The sequence below is a fragment of the Sorex fumeus genome, unplaced genomic scaffold, assembly GCF_029834395.1.
Source record: "Sorex fumeus unplaced genomic scaffold, SorFum_2.1 ptg000094l, whole genome shotgun sequence".
In the NCBI taxonomy this organism is placed as follows: Eukaryota; Metazoa; Chordata; class Mammalia; order Eulipotyphla; family Soricidae; genus Sorex; species Sorex fumeus.
In genome coordinates this window covers 17106779-17129372 of record NW_026606151.1, presented here as the reverse complement: position 1 = coordinate 17129372, position 22594 = coordinate 17106779, and the positions used below count along the sequence as shown (strand labels likewise).

At 46.3% G+C, this 22594-nt stretch overlaps 2 protein-coding genes across 3 annotated transcripts in view; both read left to right on the top strand.

Moving 5' to 3' along the window:
• RIPOR2 (RHO family interacting cell polarization regulator 2) overlaps window positions 1–14115 on the top strand; it is a 62342-nt gene extending 48227 nt beyond the window's left edge. For both annotated transcript variants that reach the window (XM_056132282.1, XM_056132281.1), the window contains 5 exons: window positions 719–877; window positions 4940–5142; window positions 9602–9685; window positions 11122–11212; window positions 13975–14115. In XM_056132282.1, coding sequence (XP_055988257.1) covers window positions 719–877; window positions 4940–5142; window positions 9602–9685; window positions 11122–11212; window positions 13975–14075 — 638 coding nt within the window. In that variant the 3' untranslated portion in view covers window positions 14076–14115. The remainder of the gene's footprint in view (window positions 1–718; window positions 878–4939; window positions 5143–9601; window positions 9686–11121; window positions 11213–13974) is intronic.
• Window positions 14116–18452: 4337 nt separating this feature from the next.
• Window positions 18453–22319, top strand: ARMH2 (armadillo like helical domain containing 2). The gene is made up of 2 exons (XM_056132136.1): window positions 18453–18657; window positions 21892–22319. The coding sequence occupies exons 1-2, from the start codon at window positions 18453–18455 to the stop codon at window positions 22317–22319; spliced, it is 633 nt and encodes a 210-aa protein (XP_055988111.1).
• The last annotated feature ends 275 nt before the right edge of the window (window positions 22320–22594 follow it).

Sequence of the window (22594 nt, the reverse complement as noted above, 5' to 3'; positions counted from 1 at the left end):
ATGCTCAGGGGTCACTCCTGGCTCTGTACTCGGGAATCACTCCTGGTGGTGCTCGAGGAACCAGATGGGATGCCGGAGATTGAACCCGGGTCGGCCACATGTAAGGCAAATGCCCTACCCACTGTGCTATCACTCCAACCCTAGACGTTAGCACGTCTTAATTGAGAGGAGTAGCATCGTTGGTTAAATGCATGCACCCCTGTGTTGCTCTTCAGTTGTTTATTTAGATGTCACCCACATGGAAGTGTTCTTGAACCACGTCTGACACTTCCTCCAGAAGCTAAATATGCCTCTGTGACTCCAGTTCCAAATCTATCCAGTGAAATGTGTTCACGGTACCTCAGAACTGGAGAGCTAACACAGGACAGAAGGCATTTGCCTGGCACCCAGTTGGCCCTGGTTCAATCCTCCATACCAGAGAGGGTCCCCTGAGCACCACCAAGGGTCACTCCTAAGCACAGAGCCAGAAGTAGCCCCTGAGCACCACAGAGCGTGGTGCTCCAAACCTCCTCCCCCCAAAAGAAAACTTTGGGAGGCTCTGTATCTTGACCCAAATGGCGGGTGTATGGACATAGCAGAACCACGGGCTGTACACAAAAAATAATCACCTTCATTCTATTATATATCACAATTAAAAGATGAATGAATTAATAATGAATGAATGGATATACGAATGGTCATTTCTTCAGAGCTTTTTCTCTCTCCCTCTACCAAACAGTGTTTCGAACCCTGGTGGCCCAAATCCTGGACCGGGCAGAGCCTCTTCTCTCCTCCAGCCTGTGCTCGGAGGTCATCACTGTGTTCCAGTATTACGGCTACTTCACCAGCCACGGGGTGAGCGACCTGGAGAGTCACCTGAACCAGCTGGCCAAGCAAGGTGGGCTGTGCCCTCCCCTCCACAGGGGCACCACTCAGAACTATCCACTGTCTCTCTTTTCTTCCCCCCCCCCTTTTTTTTTTGCTTTCTGGGTCACACCCTGTGATGCTCAGGGGTCTCTCCTGGCTCTGCACTCAGGAATTACTTCTGGCGGTGCTTGGGGGACCATGTGGGATGCTGGGGATCGAACCTGGGTCAGCCGCATGCAAGGCAAACGCCCTACCCACTGTATTATCACTCCAGCCCCTACTGTCTCTCTTTTGAATCAGTTGTTTGATGGAGACCATCTCCTCCCTGCCCCACCCCAAAGTCAAGAGCAAGGCAGATAGAGACTTCACCTTTTTATTTTAATGTAGGAGCCCTCTAATTTATTTAGCCACTGATTAAGCTGATTGAAGCAGGCATGAACTCCTCATTAATTTTTAATTTTTTCATATAGTTGTTCAAAATAATTGTTTACAATCAATATTTCAACATCAATCCTATCCCCATTGTACCTTCCCACCACCATTATTTTGACTCTTCCCACCACTATCCCAGACTACCCCTTAGGCAGATGCTAAATAATTTATTTTGTATTGCTTGCCATGAATAGTATGAGGTGTCACGCTCCACAAAAGTGGCCATATACTCCTGGAATTCGAGAACTTTTAAATATTTGGGTTCCGGAGGCATCTCTGTAGCATGTCTTGCAAGATTTGTGAGTCTCTGATTATTTGTGAGTCTCTACATCAAGGCCATTAATGCACTTAAAGTGTGCCCAGAGGCAGTGCTTGGGTGTGACCGCCAGGAAGCCAAAGGGTGGGGAGATGGGGGAGGTTGCCCATCCCAGACTCCGTGAAACCTGGAGTTTCCAGTCACCGGTCCCACATACTGTTTTCTTTTTTCTGCTTTTTGGGTCACACCCAGCGATGCTCAGGGGTTACTCCTGGCTCTTCACTCAGGAATAACTACTGGCAGTGCTTGGGGGACCATATGGGATGCCAGGGATCAAACCTGGGTCGGCCCTGTACAGGGCAAACGCCCTCCCTGCAGTGCTATCACTCCAGCCCCTGCATATTGAGGTTTTTAGCAGATTTATTCTCATGCATGGAGGGCTTGAGGCAAACCTGTGAAGGTTGGCTGTCAGTGTGGCATCAATTGGGTTCTGGAGGTTTGCAGCTGCCGGGGTTCATATGGGGCAGGTGGAGGGACACACCTGCCCCCCTCCAAGGTGCCCTGTTGAAATAAGCCTGGCACAGGGTGGGGAGACATCTCTGCAGTGTGCTGCTCTTCTCCGAGATTCATTTGTGAGTGTCTAAATCATGTTCATTAATGAACTTAAATGGCCTGCTTTCAATCTCTTTCGAGATTTATTTATGGATCTCTTAAGCAGGGCCGATAAATGAGCTTGTATAGATGAGCCAGAGGTGGTTTGTGGGTGTAACTCCCACATACCTAACTTTTGGCCATTTAATTTCTTGGGAAACTTGGTCCCAAGTTGTTGGGGTCCGGCCAGAGGCACAGTGGCAATTTGGGGGTATCAGGAAGCCTGGAGGCACCATCAGGCTGCTGATGCACTCACCCCCGCAGGTTCAGGTTGACCTATCGGGTGCCACCGTACCCCCAGACTTCATCTCTTCAATGACTTATTTAACATTACTTCACCCAGAGACAATCCAGGGGTTAAGCTTTGCAATGAGCCAATTCCTGGTTCAATTTCTAAGCACCTCCAGGACTGACCCCTGACCTCAGAGCCAGAAACAAGTCCTGACCACTACTGGATGCCTCCCCCACCCCCACACCCAAAGAAAAACCCAGCAATGAACCTGGGAGTAGATCCAAGCATTGCCAGGTGTGTCCCAATAAACAAACACCCAAGACTGGGAGAGATTGTACAGCCCACAATGCACTAATCTTGCACACACTCAATCTGGATTTTATTCCTGGTGCAACATTTGGCCCCTGGAGTCCCACCCCCAAGAATGAGCCCTGAGCATAGTGGAAATGACTCCTCCAAAATTAGTGATTAGGGGCTGGAGCGATAGCACAGCTGGTAGAGCATTTGCCTTGCATGTGGCTGACCCAGGTTCGATTCCCAGCCTCCCATATGGTCCCCCGAGCACCGCCAGGGGTAATTCCTGGGTGCAAAGCCAGGAGTAACCCCTGTGCATTGCTGGGAGTGACCCAAAAAGGCAATAAGTAAACAAATTAAAAAATTTAAAAAAAATAAGTCAAGGGGCTGGAGCAATAGCACAATAGGTAGGGTGTTTGCCTTGCACGCAGCCAATCCGGATTCGATTCCCAGCATTCCATATGGTCCCCTGAGCACCACCAGGAGTGATTCCTGAGTGCAAAGCCAGGAGTAACCCCTGAGCATCACTGGGTGTGACCCCAAAAACAAAAAATAAATAAATAAGTCAAAATTAGTTATTAAATGAATAAAGAGAATCAGCAATAAGTGGAAACCTGTGTGCGGGTGGAATAAATCCTTACTGCAAATCCACCCACGCCCGAGCCCGCCTGCAGGAAGGGCAGGAGGAAGGCGTGTGCTCTAGGGGCAGACAAACAGCTTGGCACAGCCCGGGCAGCCACAATTTGTCTGACCTAACCCAGGCTTAGCACTTCTCTTCCCAGAACGAAAATCCTTGCCCCGGCATGTCTGCTGGTAGTTAGCAAGACTGTGGGAGGAAGAAAATCTACCCCAGCACCACCCCAGTCTAAGAGACTGGGGCGCATCTTCGTCCTGGGAACCAGGGTTAGCACCGAGGGGCAGGAAGGGGAAGAGAAGCACCTGGCGATGCTCAAGGCTTACTCCTGACCTTGCACTCAGAAATTATTCCTAGCAGTGCTCAGGAGCTCGGGGATCCCAGGGAGTCAAACCCAGGTCAGCCCTGTGCAAGGCAAGTGCCCTACCCACTGTTCTGTGGCTCCAGCCCTGAGAAAGGAATTTTCGAGACAGAAGTGTATTTCAGTGATAGAACTTCATGCCTTATATATGGGAAGCTCTGGGTTTGATCCCATCACAATAATAATAGTAATTCATATAAATAAAGATAAAATAAATTTTTGATAGCACAGCAGGTAGGGCGTTTGCCTTGCATGCGGCTAACCCGGGTTTGATTCCTCTGTCCCTCTCAGAGAGCCCGACAATCTACCGAGAGTATCCTGCCCGCACGGCAGAACCTGGCAAGCTCCCCGTGGGGTATTCAATATGCCAAAAACAGTAACAAGTCTCACAATGGAGACGTTACTGGTGCCCGCTCGAGCAAATTGATGAACAATGGGAAGACAGTGCAATTACCATTTATAAAATCTTATATCTCAATTTACTGTTTGTTTGGGGGGAGGGCAGTAGAGGAGGGCCACACCTGGCTATACCCAAGGCTTACTCCTGGCTCTGTGCTCAGGGGTCCTGAGGAGTTTAAGGGACTATATGTGATGGGGCCAGAGTGATAGTACAGTGGGGAGGGCATTTGTCTTGATGTGGCTGACCCTGATTCAGTCCCCGGCATCCCATACGATCCCCTGAATACCACCAGGAGTAATTGCTGAGTGCGGAGCCAGGAATAACCTCTGAGCATCACGGGGCGTGACCCAAAAAGCAAAAAAGAAAGAAAGAAAGAAAGAAAGAAAGAAAGAAAGAAAGAAAGAAAGAAAGAAAAACAAGGATCATATGTGGAAACCAGGGATTGAACCTGGGTCTTAAGCTTTCAAGTGCCTTACCTGCTGTACAGCCTCTCCTTATACCCTGTTTTTAACTGGACATCAGAGCTCGTGTATTAATTCTTTGCAATGATTATTAGCTTTATTCACAGAGAGTTGAGTCTCAATTGGGTCTCAGATTTTGGTTTAATATTGGTTTGGCTTGACTTTGGGGCCACACACAGCAGTGCTCAAGGACTACTCTTGACTCTGTGCTCAAGGATCACTCCTGACCAGGGCTCAGCACCATGTCGACTATTAGGGGTCACAAGAGCCCTACCCATTGCACTATCTCTCTGGCCCTCATTTATATGTTCAATGTGCATGTGACTTTACTGCTAGAAGGTGACTTTTTGCTGTTGTTGTTTTTCCCTCTAGTCTCCATGGTGCAAACCCTGCAATCGCTACGAGATGAGAAACTTCTGCAGGCCATGAGTGACCTGGCCCCCAGCAGTCTCCCGGCCCCTCAGGAAGTGCTCAGGACTCTGGCCCTGCTGTTGACCGGGGACAACAGTGAAGTGTGTGAAGCTGTGATGCTCCACTTGGCAGCGGCTTCCAGAAACAAGCATTTCAGGGAAAAGGTGAGGCCCGGGATCCCAGACACCAAGCCAGAACTTGTTTAACCTCTGCCGTTTACTGATCATTTTTTGCCAACTTCTGGTTTTTTTTTTTCTCCTTTTTTTTTCCCTTTTTGGGTCACACCTGGCAATGCTCAGGAGTTACTCCTGGCTCTGCACTCAGGAATTACCACTGGCGGTGCTCAGGGGACCATATGGGATGCTGGGAATCGAACCTAGGTCGGCCGCATGCAAGGCAAATGCCCTACCCGCTGTGCTATCACTCTAGACCCCTTTTTTTCCTCCTTAATATCCATGCATTTCTTCCAATGAAAACTATAGAGATATGCTCTAAACAGATGCCAATAAGCTCAGAAAAATTTAGTAAATATTCTGGTTCTTCCTCTGTCTAATTAGCATACATGTATTGTTTCTCTCTTAAACAGAACATGCTGTTCTATTTTGTTTTTTTTTTTTCTTTAATTTGGGGGCCACACCCAGCAGTGCTCAGGGCTTATTCCTGCCACTGCCTTGGGGGTCACTTCTCAGGTGACCAAGGGGATCATATGCAGTGTGGGGAATTAAACAGGCCTCAGTTGTATGCAAGGCAAGAGATTTAACCAAATACTATCTCTGGAGCAAGATTTTGGTTTTGATTTTGATTTTGGGGGTGATTTTGTTTTGTTTGGGTTTGTTTGTTTGTTTGTTTGATTGTTGGGTCACACCCGGTGATGCACAGGGGTTACTCCTGGCTCTGCACTCAAGAATTACTCCTGGTGGTGCTCAGAGGACCATATGGGATTCCAGGTTGGCCACATGCAAGGCAAACGACTTACCCACTGTTCTATTGCTCCAGCCCTGATTTGTTGATGCCAGGATCAAACCTGGGTCAGCTGCCTCCAAGGCAAATGCCCTACCCACTCTACTATGGCTGGCCCCTTGTTTTTATTTTTGAAGTAATTCCTCCACCACCCATTAACCCTTCACCCCCACCTCTACCCCTTTTCCCTTTGGTTGGTTGCCAATGTCCACAAATGTGTTACCATTTTGTTTTGTCTGTTCATACACTTTGTTTCCTAACATTGCACACACAGCTGAAAACACCCATTATTTGTCCTTCTCCTTCTGACTTCTTTCCATTTTGCACAATCCCTTCAAATTCCTTTTTGTTACAGATGTCAAACTGTTATCTTATCGCAGCGGAATAAACAACACTTCATTCGTTAGAGGACAATATACTTAGCTCCTCATTCACTCATTATAGCTGAATACACTTAGCACTTCATTCATTCATTCATTATAGCTGAATACACTCAGCACTTCATTCATTCATTCATTATAGCTGAATACACTCAGCACTTCATTCATTCATCATAACTGAATACACTCAACACTTCATTCATTATAGCTGAATACACTCAGCACCTCATTCCTGGTGAATCACTGTTGTGCTCCAGACATGCTCAAGAGGGGTTTAATTTAAAGTATTATCAATTATTTTTAAGTTTTGGGAAGTATGTTTTTAGAGAGGCTAATCTTTCAACTTTGAAGGCTCTTAGGAAGGGTAAATAAAGAAAAAGTGTGGGAAGCAGAGAAGAAAATAGAGAAGTTGTATGCTAAATAAAGCTCATCCACTTTATAGTTTAAACAAGGACCAACCCTGAGGGTCAGATGCCACTTGGCTCTGTGGAAGGTTAAGTAAAATGGGGTTTTTATTAGTGCTGTTACTTAGAATAGCCAGACAGTGGAAACCATCCAAATGTCCATCAGAGATGCATAAATGAAATGCGGTGTCGAAGCCCTGCAGTGAAATATTTTCAACTTTGGACCGGAGAGATAGTACGGGGGTAGGGTGCTGCCTGGCACACCAACGGCCCTGTTTAATCTGAGGCGCCACATATGCTCCCCTGACACCATTGTGTGGTCCACAGCTGCCACCACCAGCACAAGAGAGAAAGAGGAAAGAAAGAAAGAAAGAAAGAAAGAAAGAAAGAAAGAAAGAAAGAAAGAAAGAAAGGGAGAGAAAGAAAGAAAAAGGAAAGAGAAAGAGAGAAAGGAGAGAAAGAGAAAGAAGAGAACAGATCAAAGAAAGAAAAAGGAAAGAATGGAGAATAGGCACTGGTGAAGGGTTGGGTGTTTCATTGTATGACCGAGACTTAAACCCGAAAGTTTTGTAACTGCTCTTACGGTGATTCAATAAATAAAATTATAAAAAATGAAAAAAAAGAAAGAGAAGGAGAGAGAAATGAAAGAAAGATAGGAAGGAAGGAAGGAAGGAAGGAAGGAAGGGAGGGAGGGAGGGAGAGAAAGAAAGGAGAGAAATTAAAGAAAGAGAAAGAAAGGAGAGAAAGAAGAGAAAGGATCAAAGAAAGAAAAAAGGAAGAAAAGGAGAGAGAAATGAAAGATGGAAAGAAAGATGGAAAGAAATAAAGATGGAAAGAAAGAAAGAAAGAAAGAAAGAAAGAGAGAGAGAGAGGAAGGAAGGAAGGAAGGAAGGAAGGAAGGAAGGAAGGAAGGAAGGAAGGAAGGAAAGAAGGAGAAAGTGTTTTCAAGATAACTAGGAATGGCATAGTGGCACATGCTGGATGCATGAAACTCGGAAATGTTACGCTCAGTGAAAGAAAGAGAAGCAACATCCTACATATTATATTGTTCTGCCTCTCTCATGTGTCCTGACTCCCTAAATCCAGAGACGGAGAGAACAGAGAGTAGATGATTGGTTCCCGGGGACTGACGAGCAGAGACAAAGGCAATGCCTGCCAAGAGGACAGGATTTCTTTCAGGGGTGATAAGAATATTCCGAAATTATAAGGGAATGGCTATAGTTTCTAATTCTCCTACAAACTATTTGAGTGCCCCCGGGAAACAGCTCGGCAGTGGGGGGCACATGCCTTGCATGCTCTAGGCCCTGTGTCCATCCCTGGCATTGCAAGCCCCCCCCCCCCCCCCACACACACACACATACACACACCGCCACCACCACAAATCCCCTCCTAGGGTCCTGGTGGCCCTGGCTTTGCTGGGACCAAACCTCAAGCCAACTAGAGTGATCTCTGGGCTCCCTGAGCACTTTCCGGGAAGTCCTTCTCCCCCAAAACTGAAACACCAGGAGTCGATACCCTTTATTTTATTTCTTAGGGATAGATGGAAACCGGGGTTTTAAACATGCCGCCTTGGTACTTGGGTGATGCATGTGTGAACGTCATGGCATGTGAAGTTCACCTCCACTGGTAGAAACGATGGAGATCTTCTGGAAAACTGGGAGAACTGGGCATGTTGAACCGTAGCTGGAGCTGCCCCTTGGAGGGCTCTTATGGCATCTCCTGACCAGCCTGTCCTTCAGTGGCTGACCCCACGCTCAGCTCTTTCATCGGTATCAGTGATGCCCTCAGCCATGCTGGTACACATTGGGGTGGAGAAGGTACACAGCGCCCAGGTGCTGGAGAGAGAATTGACTCGCATAAGAAACGTAGGTTTGGGGGGGCTAGAGAGATAATACAGTGGGTGGGGTGCTTGCCTTGGACACAGCAGACTCAGGTTCAGTCCCTGGCCCCCCATACTGTCCCCCGAACACTGCCAGGAGTGATCCATGAGCACAGAGCCAGGAGTAAGCCCTGAGCATCATTGGATGTGGCCAAAAATCCAAAGCAACTGGGGCTGGAGTGATAGCACAGCAGGTAGGATGTTTGCCTTGCACGCGGCTGACCCAGGTTCGACTCCCAACATTCCATATGGTCCCCTGAGCACCACCAGGAGTAACTGCTGTGTGCAGAGCCAGGAGTAACCCCTGTGCATTGCCGGGGTTACCCAATGACCCAATGACCCGAAAAGAAAAAAAAAGCAACAATAACAACAAAAACGTGGTGGTTTTTTTTTTTTGTTTTTTCCAATTTTTTTTTGGAGGGTGGGGCTCACACCTGGTAGTGCTCAGGGTTACTCCTGGCTTTATGCTCAGAGATCACTCCTGGAGGATTTGGGGTGACATTATGGGACTCCAGGGATTGAACCTGGGTAGGACATGTGCAAGGCAAGCACCTTACCTGCTGTTCCATCTCTCCAGCCTAAAACATGATTTTTAATGGATATTTTTCAAAAAAGATTATGCCCAATGTTTTGGATTGGTTTTTTTTTTGGAGGGGTTGTTTGTTTGTTTGTTTGTTTTTTGCTTTCTGGGTCACACCTGACTCTGCACTCAGAAGTTACTCCTGGCAATGATTGGGAGACCAGATGGGATGCTGGGGATCGAACCCGGGTCGGCTGTGCTCAAGGCAAACTCCCTACCCACTGTGCTATCGCTCCAGCCCCCGATGTTCTGGTTTTATGCTGTCATTTGTCTCAGGAAATAAAAATATGGCATATAGTATTTACATGTTACATGTGATATCTACAGTATATTGTATAAAAATGTATATTTTAAGAGATATACGCACACCCCACTCACAGACAAATCCTGATGTTTCCGGTGTCCACCCCCCTCTTCCAGGCCTTGCTCTACTACTGTGAAGCACTAACAAAGACAAACCTGCAGCTCCAAAAGGCAGCGTGCCTGGCCTTGAAGAGTCTGGAGGTAAATAAAGCCCCGCTTCGGGCCCCCTGCACCCCGCCCTGCCCCTCAGCTCGGAGAAACCCAGGCAGAATCCCCAACTCCTGTCTGGCCGTTTCCCCTCTCCTTAGCAATGCGTATTGGTTGGGGGGGCGGGAGTGGCTTTGGAATCTCTGAAGAATAACTCAGTGTCTCTTCTGTCCCTGTCAATAAATTTCAGAAAAGTTTTTTTCCTGTAGCACACACATAATAATAATAATAATAATAATAATGATAATAATAATAAGTTTGCCTAAGGATCCATATTAGAGAAGTATGTCTTATCCCCAAAGAGATGATAGGATGATTCCACTGATTTTTTTTTTTTTCTTTTTGGATCACACCTGATGATGCACAGGGGTTACTCCAAGCTCTGCACTCAGGAATTACCCCTAGCGGTGCTCAGGGGACCTATATGGAATGCTGGGCATCAAACCCCGATTGGCTGCATCAAGGCAAACACCCTACCCGCAGTGCTATCGCTCTAGCCCGATTTTGTTTTATTTTATAGACAGGAAATAGCAGGGGAAAATGAAGTAATTTTGTTTTGTTTTATAGACAGGAAATAGCGGGGAAAATGAAGTAATTTTTTTTCTTTTTTTTTTTTTTTTTTTGCATCACATTGGTGATGCACAGGGTTTACTCCTGGCTCTGCACTCAAGAATTACTTCTGGCAGCGCTCCAGGGACCATACAGGATGCAGGGAATCAAATCTGGGTTGGCTGCGTGCAAGGCAAATGCCCTCCCCACTATGCTATCGTTCCAGCCCAAATGAAGTAATTTTTTCATTTGAAATTAGCCCTGAGTGGGCTGGAGAGATAGCACAGCGGGTAGGGCATTTGCCTTGCACACGGCCGACCCGGGTTCAATTCCCAGCATCCCATATGATCCCCTGAGCACCGCCAGGAGTAACTTCTGAGTGCAGAGCCAGGGTAACCCCTGTGCATCACCAGGTGTGACCCGAAAAGCAAAAAAAAAAAAAAAAAAATAGAAATTAACCCTGGTCACAAATCCTCCACTCCCTCCCTAAGGGCTATTTCAGTCAGAAGAGCACCATCCTCTCTGGCTGTCAGAGGTGGTCTTAGAGAGAAAAAGAAAGATATGAAAGCCCGGGGGGTTCAGCAGCCAAGATTCCGTGGGGGGGGGGGGGGGTGAGTGATAGTAGAGTGGATAGAGCACTTGCCTTGCATGCAGCCGACCCAGGTTTGATCCCCGGCCTGCATGTGGTCCTCCAAGCCCACCTGGGGTGATCACTGAGCGCAGAGCCAGGAGTAAGCCCTGAGCACGGCCAGGTGTACCCCGCTTCCAAAACCAAAACAAAACAAATCAAAAGACCAAAGCTCCAGTCAGTTGTCTCATGGGACCAGGACAGAAATGTCAGAAAATGTCAAAAAACTGTTTTCTCTGTTTCCTCCCCATAGGCTACCGAAAGCATTAAAATGCTGGTGACTTTGTGTCAGTCCGATACTGAAGAGATCCGAAACGTGGCCTCGGAAACTCTGTTGTCTCTTGGTGAGTTGGGTTGTTTCCGCGGTTTGGGTTGATGGTTACGGGCTTGCTGACATCTGGCACTCTGGAAAGGAATGGGAAGGAAAAAATTTGGGGGTCATTCCCCTTATAGGCTCTCTGGTCACACACATACACACACACACACACACAGTCACACAATCACACACAATCACATATGCACAGTCGGAGCAACTGGGTGTCAGGACTTTAGATGGCTTCATCAGTCTCTGTAGCACTGTCCTCCCGTTGCTCATCGATTTGCTGGAGCGGGCACCAGTAATGTCTCCATTGTGAGACTTGTTACTGTTTTTGGCATATTGAATACGTCAGGTAGCTTGCCGGGCTCTCCGAGAGGGGCCGGGGAATCAAACCTGGGTCGACCGCATGCAAGGCAAATATCTCATCTGCTGTGCTATTGCTCCAGCCCGTCAATCTCTATACTCCTTGGAATCAAGAATGTGAAAGTGAAAGCCCGAAGCAGAGGCAAGAGGTCTGGAGCCAGGCAGAGCTGCCCACGGGGGTGGCACTGAGAAAGTGATGGCCCAGCTCACAAGGATGCCCAAAGCTCATCACTTCTCTGCCCAGCCCCGCTTGAGCACCAACACTATAGTGTTTATTTCATTCTGGAATATTCAGAACTTTTCATCTTCACTTTACTTTCAAAAGGTTCATATCTAGCAGATTTAATTTGGAGAGAAAGTGGGTGGGTGGAGTGAAGCTTTTTAACTCTGAATAAATATATATATATATTAGATTTTTTTTACAAGTATCGCACCCGCACAGCAAAGTCTGGCAAGCTACCCGTGACATATTTGATATGCCAAACACAGTATCAACAAGTCTCACAATGCAGACATTACTGGGCCTGCTCGAGCAAATCGATAAACAACAGGAGGACAGTGACAGTGACTATAGATTTTATATGTATTTATATATTTTTATATATTATACGATCTATTTTAGATATTATATAATATGTTATACATGTGTTATATATAATCCATATTTTATATATACATATTTAGTTGTCTTAATTTTACTCTCGTAACACTCCATCACGTTCTTGTTTGTTTTTCCTTTTTTATTTTCTGTTATGTTCTCAAAGTATGAAAACCCTAGTAGACTCATGAAAGGTTTTTCTGGTGGTGATTTGGGGTCTTGGGTGATCCCTGGCAGTGCTCAGGGAACCCCATGCCGTGCTGGGGATCTCATCTGGTTCAGCCACATGCAGGGCCTGGGCCTCATCCCTCTGGCGCTATAGAAGTTCTTAAGTATAATCCAGACAGTGATACTGGTTGGAAAAAAGCCATCCTAGTTTGACTCTGGCGGCTTACTTAATCAGGTCAGAGAGGATCTCATGATACTTATAATCACCGTAAAAATCCCATTTACTGGGGCTGACACGATAGCACAGCGGGTAGGGCATTTGCCTTGCACGAGGCCAACCTGAGTTCAATTGCCAGCATCCCATATGGTCCCCCGAGCACCGCCAGGAATAATTCCTGAGTGCATGAGCCAGGAATAACCCCTGAGCATCACTGGGTGTGACCCCCCCCCCTCAAAAAAAATCATTTATTGGGGCTGGAGCGATAGTACAGCAGGTAGGGCATTTTCCTTGCAGTGGCCAAGCAGAGTTCAGTCCTCAGCATCCCATGTGGTCCCCCAAGCCCACCAGGAGTGAGCACAGAGCCAGGAGGCAGCTCCATGCTTAGGAGTCATCCCTGGCGGTGCTGAGGGGACCGCATGCAGTGCCAGGGAGCAACCCAGCATCGGCTGCCTACAAAGCAAATGCCTGACATCCCATCTCAGGCCCAGCAATGATTTAATTACTTAAAACTCTGCCAGGGTGTTATTTATTTGAGCTTCTTTCCCCCCTTACACATCCAGCAGAGCACTGAAGGCAGACAAAGGCGCTGGCCTAGTAAGGCCCCAGGGCTCCTGTCCCCAGAGCAGCTGACCCACGGGAACACAACCTGGCTGTGTCTGGTGCGCGTTGAGTGGGAGCTGGCAGGGGGCATGCACCAGCGTCAGCGTGCGAACGCTTTGAGTTTTCACCAAATCCCCCGTGCGGCCCCTGCGGTAGCAGGCAGGACCAGTCATCTTGCCTGTTTGACCTGGGATGCTGCCTGGACGACTCCCCCAGTCCACTGCCCTCTCGCCAATGTCCACGGGTCACCGGGTTAGCAGCTTCCGGGACTCACCAGCCTCTCTTGTATTCAGTCATTGTTTTTTTTGTTTTTTGGGGTTTTTTTTGGTGGGGGGAGAGGGGTGGTGTTGCTATTGTTTTCCAGAGAATAATTTTTTTTTAAATTTTTATTAGTGAAACAACATGAGGTACAGTTGTAGACTTACAAATTTTTGTGCTTGGGTTTCAGTGATACAATGATCCAGTACCCATCCCTCCACCAGTGCCCATTCGCCATCATTTACATTTTTTTAAGAGAATAATTTTTCTTTTTTTTTTTTTTTTTTTTTTGGTTTTTGGGTCTCACCCCGCGATGCTCAGGAGTTACCCCTGGCTCTGCACTCAGGAATTACTCCTGGTGGTGCTCGGGGGACCCTATGGGATGCTGAGACTCGAACCCGGGTCAGTCGCATGCAAGGCAAACGCCCTACCCGCTGTGCTATTGCTCCAGCCCCGAGAATGATCTGTCCTTTACTAAGTCCAATATGGGCAAAATACAGCAGCCCACGGTGCTATTTGTTATTCTGAGTGACAAATGACAAGTTCGGCTCGGTGTTCATGGTCAATGTCCTGTGTCCAGGAGAAGATGGGCGGCTGGCCTACGAACAGCTGGACAAATTTCCTCGAGACTGTGCTACAGCCGGAGGTCGGCCAGGAACGGAAGTGGCCACAGCCTTCTGAGGAACAAGCTGGCGCGGCCCGACAGCTGCCTCTGTCTGCGGCCCTGAAATCAAGCCGGTTCTGTGGTTTCCTTGGAATGTGTTGAACACTTGAAGAGTTCTCTTGAGGTCATCTGGAAATTGAACCTGCTGAGGACAGAAGTCAAAGTCCAGGTGACAGTACCCATCTCCGTGCCCCTTTGGCCAACAGACTAGGGCTAGGTAGAATTCTGTAGATTACTTCATTGGTTGCGTTCGACAATACTTAGTGGAAAGAAAAAAAAAATTCACCTAGTATATATGGGATTTTCAAAGTAGCCATCTTTGTACTTTTTTGGACGTTCCTCTATGAGCTTGAAATAATCATGTGATACTTTGATAACTATCAAATGCCTTGCAGTTTTTCTCTGTCGTGTTTCTCAGGGTCGAATGCTCCCCCCCCCCCCCCGCCCCACCCTCTTCAGCTACCTAATTTTAACCTTCAATGTGAAGCACAAGAAAAAGATTATCTTCAAGTAAAAGTTTGCCTGCAGAACTTGGGGAAATGACACTTAGGAGGACTTGGCATTTTCTTCATTTCATTTTTTTTTAGCCTTTTGTCACTGGTTTTATTTTCTCCAATCATTTGTGTTCGTTATGGTGAAAGAGAAAAAGGAGAGAGAAAGGAAAGGAAAGCTAGGTTCATGACAAAGAACTACCTTATTCCTATACTGATTTTCCCCCATATTCATTTTTTAAGTCTCACAATAGAGACGTCACTGGTGCCCGCTCGAGCAAATCGATGAACAGGAGGCCAGTGCTACAGTTCTACTCATTTTTTAAGAGACACTCGAAGTTTTCAGTTTGTTTGTTTGCTTTCATTCAAAAGCAAGAGCCTTTTTAAATAATACTTTTACAATAAAGGCATTTTGCTGCTCTGACAAATCAACACCAAAAGAGGTAGAATTTGAAAGTTGTGAAGATATTCATTGAGGTAGAAGAAAAGGGAAGCGACAATGCTGATGGAGGGAAATGGGAAGGACATTAAAGTGGACCATATGAGCTGGAGGAGACCCAGGGCAAGGCTTGCACGTATCCAACCCAAGTTTGATCCCCAACACCACATATGGTCCTTGAGTACTGTCAGGAGTAATCCCAGAGCACCATCAAGTATGCCCACCATGCCCCCCCCAAAAAAACCCCCAAATTTAAACTAAATGGACCTTGCCTCGGTCAAAATTGCAGTGAGGTGGTAAAAAAGAATGCCCCAAGAGAGGGTGACTGCCCAGAAAAATTATTCATCACTAGGATGGTGGATCCTTGGCCAAATAACTAAATCAACAGTTAGTTCAACAGTTACTATGTCTGTCTTTGAAATGCACGTGGATAATACAAAATGCAAGACTGTTCAGTAACTCTTCTCAAATAATTCTTCTTCCTCTTTAGAGTATGCGAGGTGAGACATGCCAAGATATCCTAATAATATGTGTGACTGTAACTTAAATTGTGGAATATCAATTGTACTCTGGACGTGTTTGTATGAAATATTATTTAGATGTCATTTGAAATATTCGCCATTTAGCAGGACGTTTAAAAAGAACCCATTTCATTTTGTAGTAAAAGAAGTTTGTCAGGAAGCCTGGCAAGGAGTTCTTTCAACTGTGAAGTTACAATGTGTATATATGTTTGTATATTTATAAATATTATATATATACATATATCCTCCATTTTCAGGTACAGTGTACAGTCTAGAGTTAGTATGTATAGTCCACAATCTATGTTCAATGGTCAAGATTATTCTTTTCCTTTTAACTTTTATTAAGACACCGCGATGAAATGATTCTTTTTATAGATAGTCAAATCACAGATGACGGTACAGAGCGTTCGGTCTGGTTTGTGTATTTTTTATTTTTTGAATATTGCATGAGGAAGTCATTCCATATCTTTTGTATTCACGTCTGCATTACATTTTTTTCGTTGACAGTGAGGGTACTTCTAGTTCTGTGGTATTTGTTTGTATTCATCACCTTCAATCATGTAAGTTATAATAAAAATTATTTTTGAATTACTAGTCTCCTACACAGAATCTGCTGTATTTTTTTTTCATCACCCCTCTGGAGTTGCTGTTTACATGATCCAGTATGCTACACCGTCAACTTGAATTCATTCTCTTGAATTTCCTTTTTCCCTACGTGAGAATACTGTTTGCTCAGAGAGCTTATTGTAAAGCTAATTGGAAAGCTGTGTTTTATATTTATGATGTCTAGGAGCAGAGACTGTGAGTTCCTTGTGTTTGATCCCCCCGTAAAATATTCACCAGTGGGGGCCGGAATGAGAACACAATGGGTAGGGAGTTTGCCTCGCACACAGTCGATCTGGGTTTGATCCCCGGCATCCCACGTGGTCCCCTGAGCACCGCCAGGAGTTATTTCTAAGTGTAGAGTCAGGAGTAACCCCTGAGAATCACTGGGTATGACCCCAAAAGAGTAAAAATAAATAAAATTTATTCATCAGCTACATCAGAGGAGCTGCTAACATCCTACTCGGAAGTAAATCTTTACCAGATGACTCACGTAATATTAATAATTGCTTTTGCTTGATTTAGCAAAGGTAAAGGTAAAGGCCCTCCCATTGTTCATCGATTTGCTCAAGCAGGCCCAGTAACGTCTCCATTGGAGACTTTGTGGTTACTGTGTTTGGCATATCGAATACGTCACAGGGAGCTTGCCAGGCTCTTCCCTGCGGGCGAGATACTCTTGGTAGCTTGCCGGCTCTCCGAGAGGGGCGGAGGAATCGAACTCGGGTCGGCCATGTTGGCTGCATGCAAGGCAAACGCCCTACCGCTGTGGAGCGATAGCACAGTGGTAGGGCGTTTGCCTTGCACGCAGCCAACTTGATTTAGCAATGAAAAATAATTTCTGGGGCCAGAGATAGCATAAAGTTCACCTTGCATACACCTTAATAAATTTATGTAGTCACTATAATAACATATGACTAATTATATGTACTTAGTCACTACATCAGTATATCTTTTAGTCTTGATTATCTTTATCTTATATCTCTTCATCAAAGACAGTAGGCTTTCCTCTTTAAAAGATTCATAAATGTTTGGAGAATACAGACAAATATATTTTGTAGACACTTCTACATTTGGATAGGGAGTCCAAATTTCTACCTGGAATAGATAGTCAACAGAATCTCTTGATGTATTAGAAGTGAGATGTGAAACAGATCATAGGCAAGCATAAATCTAAAAGTTTTGACTTGAATAACTGGAAAAATGGAATAGCCCATTTCAAGATAGGAAACAGAAGCAATAGCTTCAAGGGAAGACCAGGAATTCTATTTAGGAAAAGTTAAGTCTAAGAAACCTTGACATTCAGGTGAAGATACTAAGTTGGGATTGAATGTGTACAGGATTCAAATAAGAAATTCAGTGTAAAATATATAATTGGGGTCAGAGCTACAGTACAAAGGGGTAAGGTGCTTGCCTTGCATGCAGCCAACCTGGCTTCAATCTCAAGCAACACATATGGTCCCTGAGCACTGCCAGGGGGCACTCCTGTGCATAGAACCAGGATTGTTCCCTGAGCACCACCAGGTGTGGCCCAACACCTATAACCCCTTCCCCCAAAAGAGATAGATTAAGTGAGAAAATAAATTGAAAGATTGATGGGCCAGAGAAATAACACAGCAGGTAAGGAACTTGCTAGAACATGGCCAACCCTCATTCAATCCCAGCATCCCATATAGCCCCCTGAGTACCACCAGGAACGACTCCTGAGCACAGAGCCAGGAGTAAGCCCTGAGCACAGCTGGGTGTTCCCCTGGCCTATGAAAAAAGAAAGTGTTCGAGTCCACAGGGTAGTACCGCGGGTCAACCTAGGTTCAATCCTTCACACTCCCTACAGTTAGTCCCCCAACTCCCCCTCGGAGTGGTCCCCGAGCACAGGGCTAGGAGTTAGCCCTAGCACTGCTAGACGTGGTCCCACAACATAGATAGGTAGAAGGAATCAAAGGAAGGAAGTTCAGTTTCCAATGGAAGAGTCCAAGTAAAACAGGTCAGTTCCTAGTTGGCCAACCCTGGGCAAAGGTGCCCAAGATAGGAAGGAGCTCAGGGGGTGTTAACAGACCCTGTCGTCATTTAAACTGAGATTTTCCGCACCAGAGAAGTGAAAGTCAGTCTGGATTAGATCCTATCTGGGAGAGCCTCTGGGACCAGGTGGAAGAATCGCTGCCCTTTGACCCTGACCTGTATTCCGTTCTCCGGTGTTGCTAAGTGATGCTTGCCCAAGTTCCTCATACCTCTGCGACTGCCCAAGGTGTGCCCATGGAGTCCCTCTGGCCTGCCAATGCAGTGGACACCGTGCACAGGTTCTGTAGAGAGTCTGGAACTTGGATTTATCAGCGCCTTGTGAAAATGTGCCGGAGCTTCTGGAGGTTCTGCCGTGACGGTTTTAAAAAGATCTGCCTTCAGAAAAAGGAGGACGAGCCCCTCCCTTCATCTGAGTGTATTTTTCACAAAGACAAAATCGAGGAACTTGGCTGTGTTTTGGGAAATGAATCTGTGAGCATTTATAAGAGAGCTCAAGCTGCCTATAAGATTGGACTTTTGGCCTTCACAGGTACTGTTCTCACCAACTGAACTAAGATGGGTGTTTTTAAATGTTTTGTTGTTGTTGTTGCTGCTGTTGGGTTGGGTTGGGTTGGGTTGGGTTGGGTTGGGTTGGGTTGGGTTGGGTTTGGGATGTCGCTGGTGGTGCTCGGAGGAGTACAGGGGGTGTCAAGGATCAACCCCGGGTCAGCCATTTGGAAGGCAAGTCACACCCTGGAATCTTTTTGTTTGTTACAACACTAAGTGATTTTCATAGCTCTGGTCTTAAAATTCCAGTATCCTTTACTATCCCTCAATTATTAGTTTTTCATCTTTGCACCAAAGATATGACTTTTTCTTGAGCTCTTTTTTTTTTTTTTTGCTTTCTTTTTTGGGGGGTGGGGTCACACCCGGCAGCACAGGAGGCAACACTCCTGGCTCTGCACTCAGGAGTTACTCCTGGTGGTGCTCAGCGGACCATATGGGATGCTGGGAATCGAACCTGGGTCAGCCGCATGCAAGGCAAATGCCCTACCTGCTGTGCTATCTCTCCAGCCCCTTGAGCTCTTTTTTGTTTGTTTGTTTGTTTTGTTCAGCGGCTGAAGACATAGTAGAGGAAGCAAAGCTTGCCTTGGATGCGACTGACCCTAGTTCCTTCCCCAGCACCAGACACTTTTTCCCTGAAGAGTATATGGTTCCTGAAAACTATAACTGTAAAGGGTCAATTCTGAACAAAAAGCCAGAAACCATTCTTAAACACTGAGAGTTGCGGCACAATCTCCTTCCTCCCACCCCATCACTGTATCATTGTATCACTGTCATCCAGTTGTTCATAGATTTACTCGAGCGAGCGCCAGTATTACGTCTCCATTTGTCTCCAGCCCTGAGATTTTAGCAGCCTCTTCTTACTCGTCTTTCCTAACGCTGCCATATTGGAGGCTCTTTCAGGGTCAGGGGAATGAGACCCGTTATTGTTACTGTTTTTGGCATATTGTATACACCACGGGAAGCTTGCCAGACTCTGCTGTATAATAAAACTAAACAAGAGTAAAACAAATCAGAATGAAAACACACCCCTAAGGGCTGGAGGAACAGTACAACAGTCAAGGCGCTGGACTTGCACACAGCCAACCCAGGTGCAATTCCTGGCACTCCATATGGTTCCTCAGTCACCACCAGTGTATCCCTGAGCACAGAGTCAGGAGTAAGCCCTGAACAACACCGGGTGTGGCCCCCAAACAAATAAACTAACCTTACTGCTCGAATGAGTCAAGTCCAAATTAACTCCATCTTTTTTCTAATAAACCAGGATATGTAAACTTTAGAGATGTTATTCAACAATACATCTACTGTTATTTCATCATTAGTGTTGGTTGGTATTTTTGGTTGTTGTTGTTAGTTTAGTGTTGAGACCGTACTTGAGGATTATTCCTGGTGCTGTGCTCAGGGATCACTCCTGATCAGGGGACAGGGTTCAGGGGAACCACGTGGAGTGCCAGAGTTTGAACCTGGGTTGATCGCCTGCAAGACAAATGCCCTGCTCTCTCTGGCCACTACATCTAATTACATCTAATTAGAAGGCTTTGACTAGTAGGTCTTTTTATTTTATTTTATTTTATTTTATTTGTTTTTTGGGTCACACCCAGCGATGCACAGTGGTTACTCCTGGCTCTGTGCTCATCAGGAATTACCCCTGGCGGTGCTCAGGGGACCCTATGGAATGCTGGGAATCAAACCCGGGTCGGCTACGTGCAAGGCAAACGCCCTACCCACTGTGCTATCGCTCCAGCCCATAACTGATAGGTTTTAAGTGTCGATTTGTAGATTTGTCTGTCTTATAGGGGGGAGGACCTGGGCACCACACCTAGTAGTCCATGCTCCAGAGTGACTCCTGGCCATGCATAGGGGGCCGTATGCAGGAGCCCTGGACACTACCGAGCATTGCACACTTCTCTGAGGACCACCAGTATAACCCCAGAACACACCAACAATCTTGCTGATTTCAGATCTGCAAGAGTTGGATGAGTGAAGAGCAGGAAAACACTGGTGCAAACTCCCTCCTCCGCCTTGGACCCTGGCTCTATGGATTATCCTTGTGGTTTTCTCTCTCTCTCTCTCTTTTTTTTTGGCTTTTGGGGTCACACCCAGCAATGCTCAGGGGTCACTCCTGCTCTGCACTCAGAGCTGTACTATCGCGCCGGCCCCATGGTTTCCTCTTTTTGCTCCGAAGCAACAGTCTCTTTTTCAGGTGTTGAAGAGAGAGAACCAGAAATGAGCTTCCGAGGGACTCGTGAATGCTAGGTGAACACTGCCAGGTTTTTAGTTACCTCGAAGTAAAAATATCCTAGAGCTTCTATTATTTTGCACCGGGCCAGAGGGTGAGGAAAGGAGGTTAAGGCATTGGTCTCACACGTGGCCAACGCCATTCCCAGCACCCTTCATGGTGCACTGAGTGTTGCCAGGAGTGACCCCTGGAGCACTGAGCCAGGGTGGCCTCCAAAGAAAAATAAAATTTGAATTTATGGGGGCCGGAGAGATAGTACAGTGGGTAGGGTGTTTGCCTTGCACGCGGCCGACCTGGGTTCGATCCCGGCATCCCATATGGTCCCCCAAGCACCGCCAGGAGTAATTCCTGAGTGCATGAGCCAGGAGTAACCCCCGAGCACTTCTGGGTGTGACCCAAAAAGCAAAATAAATAAATAAATCACAATCATCTTGTTGTCCATCCTGTTGTCCATCGATTTCCTCGAGCAGGCACCAGTAACCTCTCCTTCTTCCTAGCCCTGAGATTTTAAAAGAGTCATTTCAATGCTCTTTCAGGATTAGGAGAATGAGACCCATCATTGTTACTGGTATTTCGCATATTGAGTACGACACGGGAAGTCTGCCAGACTCTGCCGCGCGGGCAGGATACTTTTGGTAGCCTGCCAGGTTCTCCAAAGGAAAAAGATGTTGTGCGGCCGCAACAGTGGCCGCACACTTCCGGGAGCAGGGTTTTATAGTCTATTTTTTTATAGTCTATTTTTCAAATAAATAAATAACATTTTTTGAATTTATTTTTTATTCCATGCTTATCAATGCAACTTGCTCAATGCCCATGCAAGGCAACCTTCATCCCACCAACACATGAGTTTGGGGAAAATAAAAGGGCAATCCCAAGTAGCCAAAAGGTCACTTGTATAAAACAGGAATCTGAGCACTCAATTGTCCCTTCCTTCCTCCATAATCCCAGACAGTTCTAGAAATGCGAATGCTTGTTTTACAGGAGGCCCAACTGCCGCCCGATTTGCAACTCCGCACATGAGAGAAGTAGCAAACCTACTGCAAAATGAGCCCATGGCATCCAAACCCAAAATCCTGCTTCTCCAGAGCGTGGCATACTGGTGCTACTTAAATCCGGCGAGCCAGGGAAAAGCCCTGAGTCTGCACTTTCTCACAGGCCTCACAAATATTTTCCAGGACCAATCCGAGTACACCAGCAGACAGGAGAAAAACAAGGACCTGCTCGTGAAATTTTGGGCTTGCTATGCTCTCTCCATCCTGACCTGCAACAATCTACCTTGGGTGAAGAAGCTGAGCAGCTGCCGATATCTGAAATATAGTCTGCAAACGTTAGCTTCTGAGGACTGGTCTGGATGGCCTGAGAATTTCGCAGAAGTGCTCTATTTCCTCATTGGCTTTCACCTCAATTAATCTCTATAGTTACAGGAGGCAGCTGTTGTTGGTACCTCTGTGGTTGCCTGGAAAACAAAAATAAACAATTAACAGATTGTGTTTTCTTGAGGTAGTTTGGGGAAAAAAATTCTGTCAAGATTCTTGCTGTGCGGGTTAGGGCGTTTGCCTTGCACGCGGCCAACCCGGGTTCAATTCCCAGCATCCCATATAGTCCCCCGAGCACGGCCAGGAGTGATTCCTGAGTGCATGAACCAGGAGTAACTCCTGTGCATTGCCGCGTGTGACCCCAAAAA

Bases quoted from the DNA above. Each gene is read 5' to 3' on its own strand.
- ARMH2 (XM_056132136.1), top strand. From the start codon at position 18,453: ATGTGCCGGAGCTTCTGGAGGTTCTGCCGTGACGGTTTTAAAAAGATC. The intron at 18,658-21,891 runs GTACTGTTCTCA...CTTGTTTTACAG, and splicing joins TGGACTTTTGGCCTTCACAG to GAGGCCCAACTGCCGCCCGA.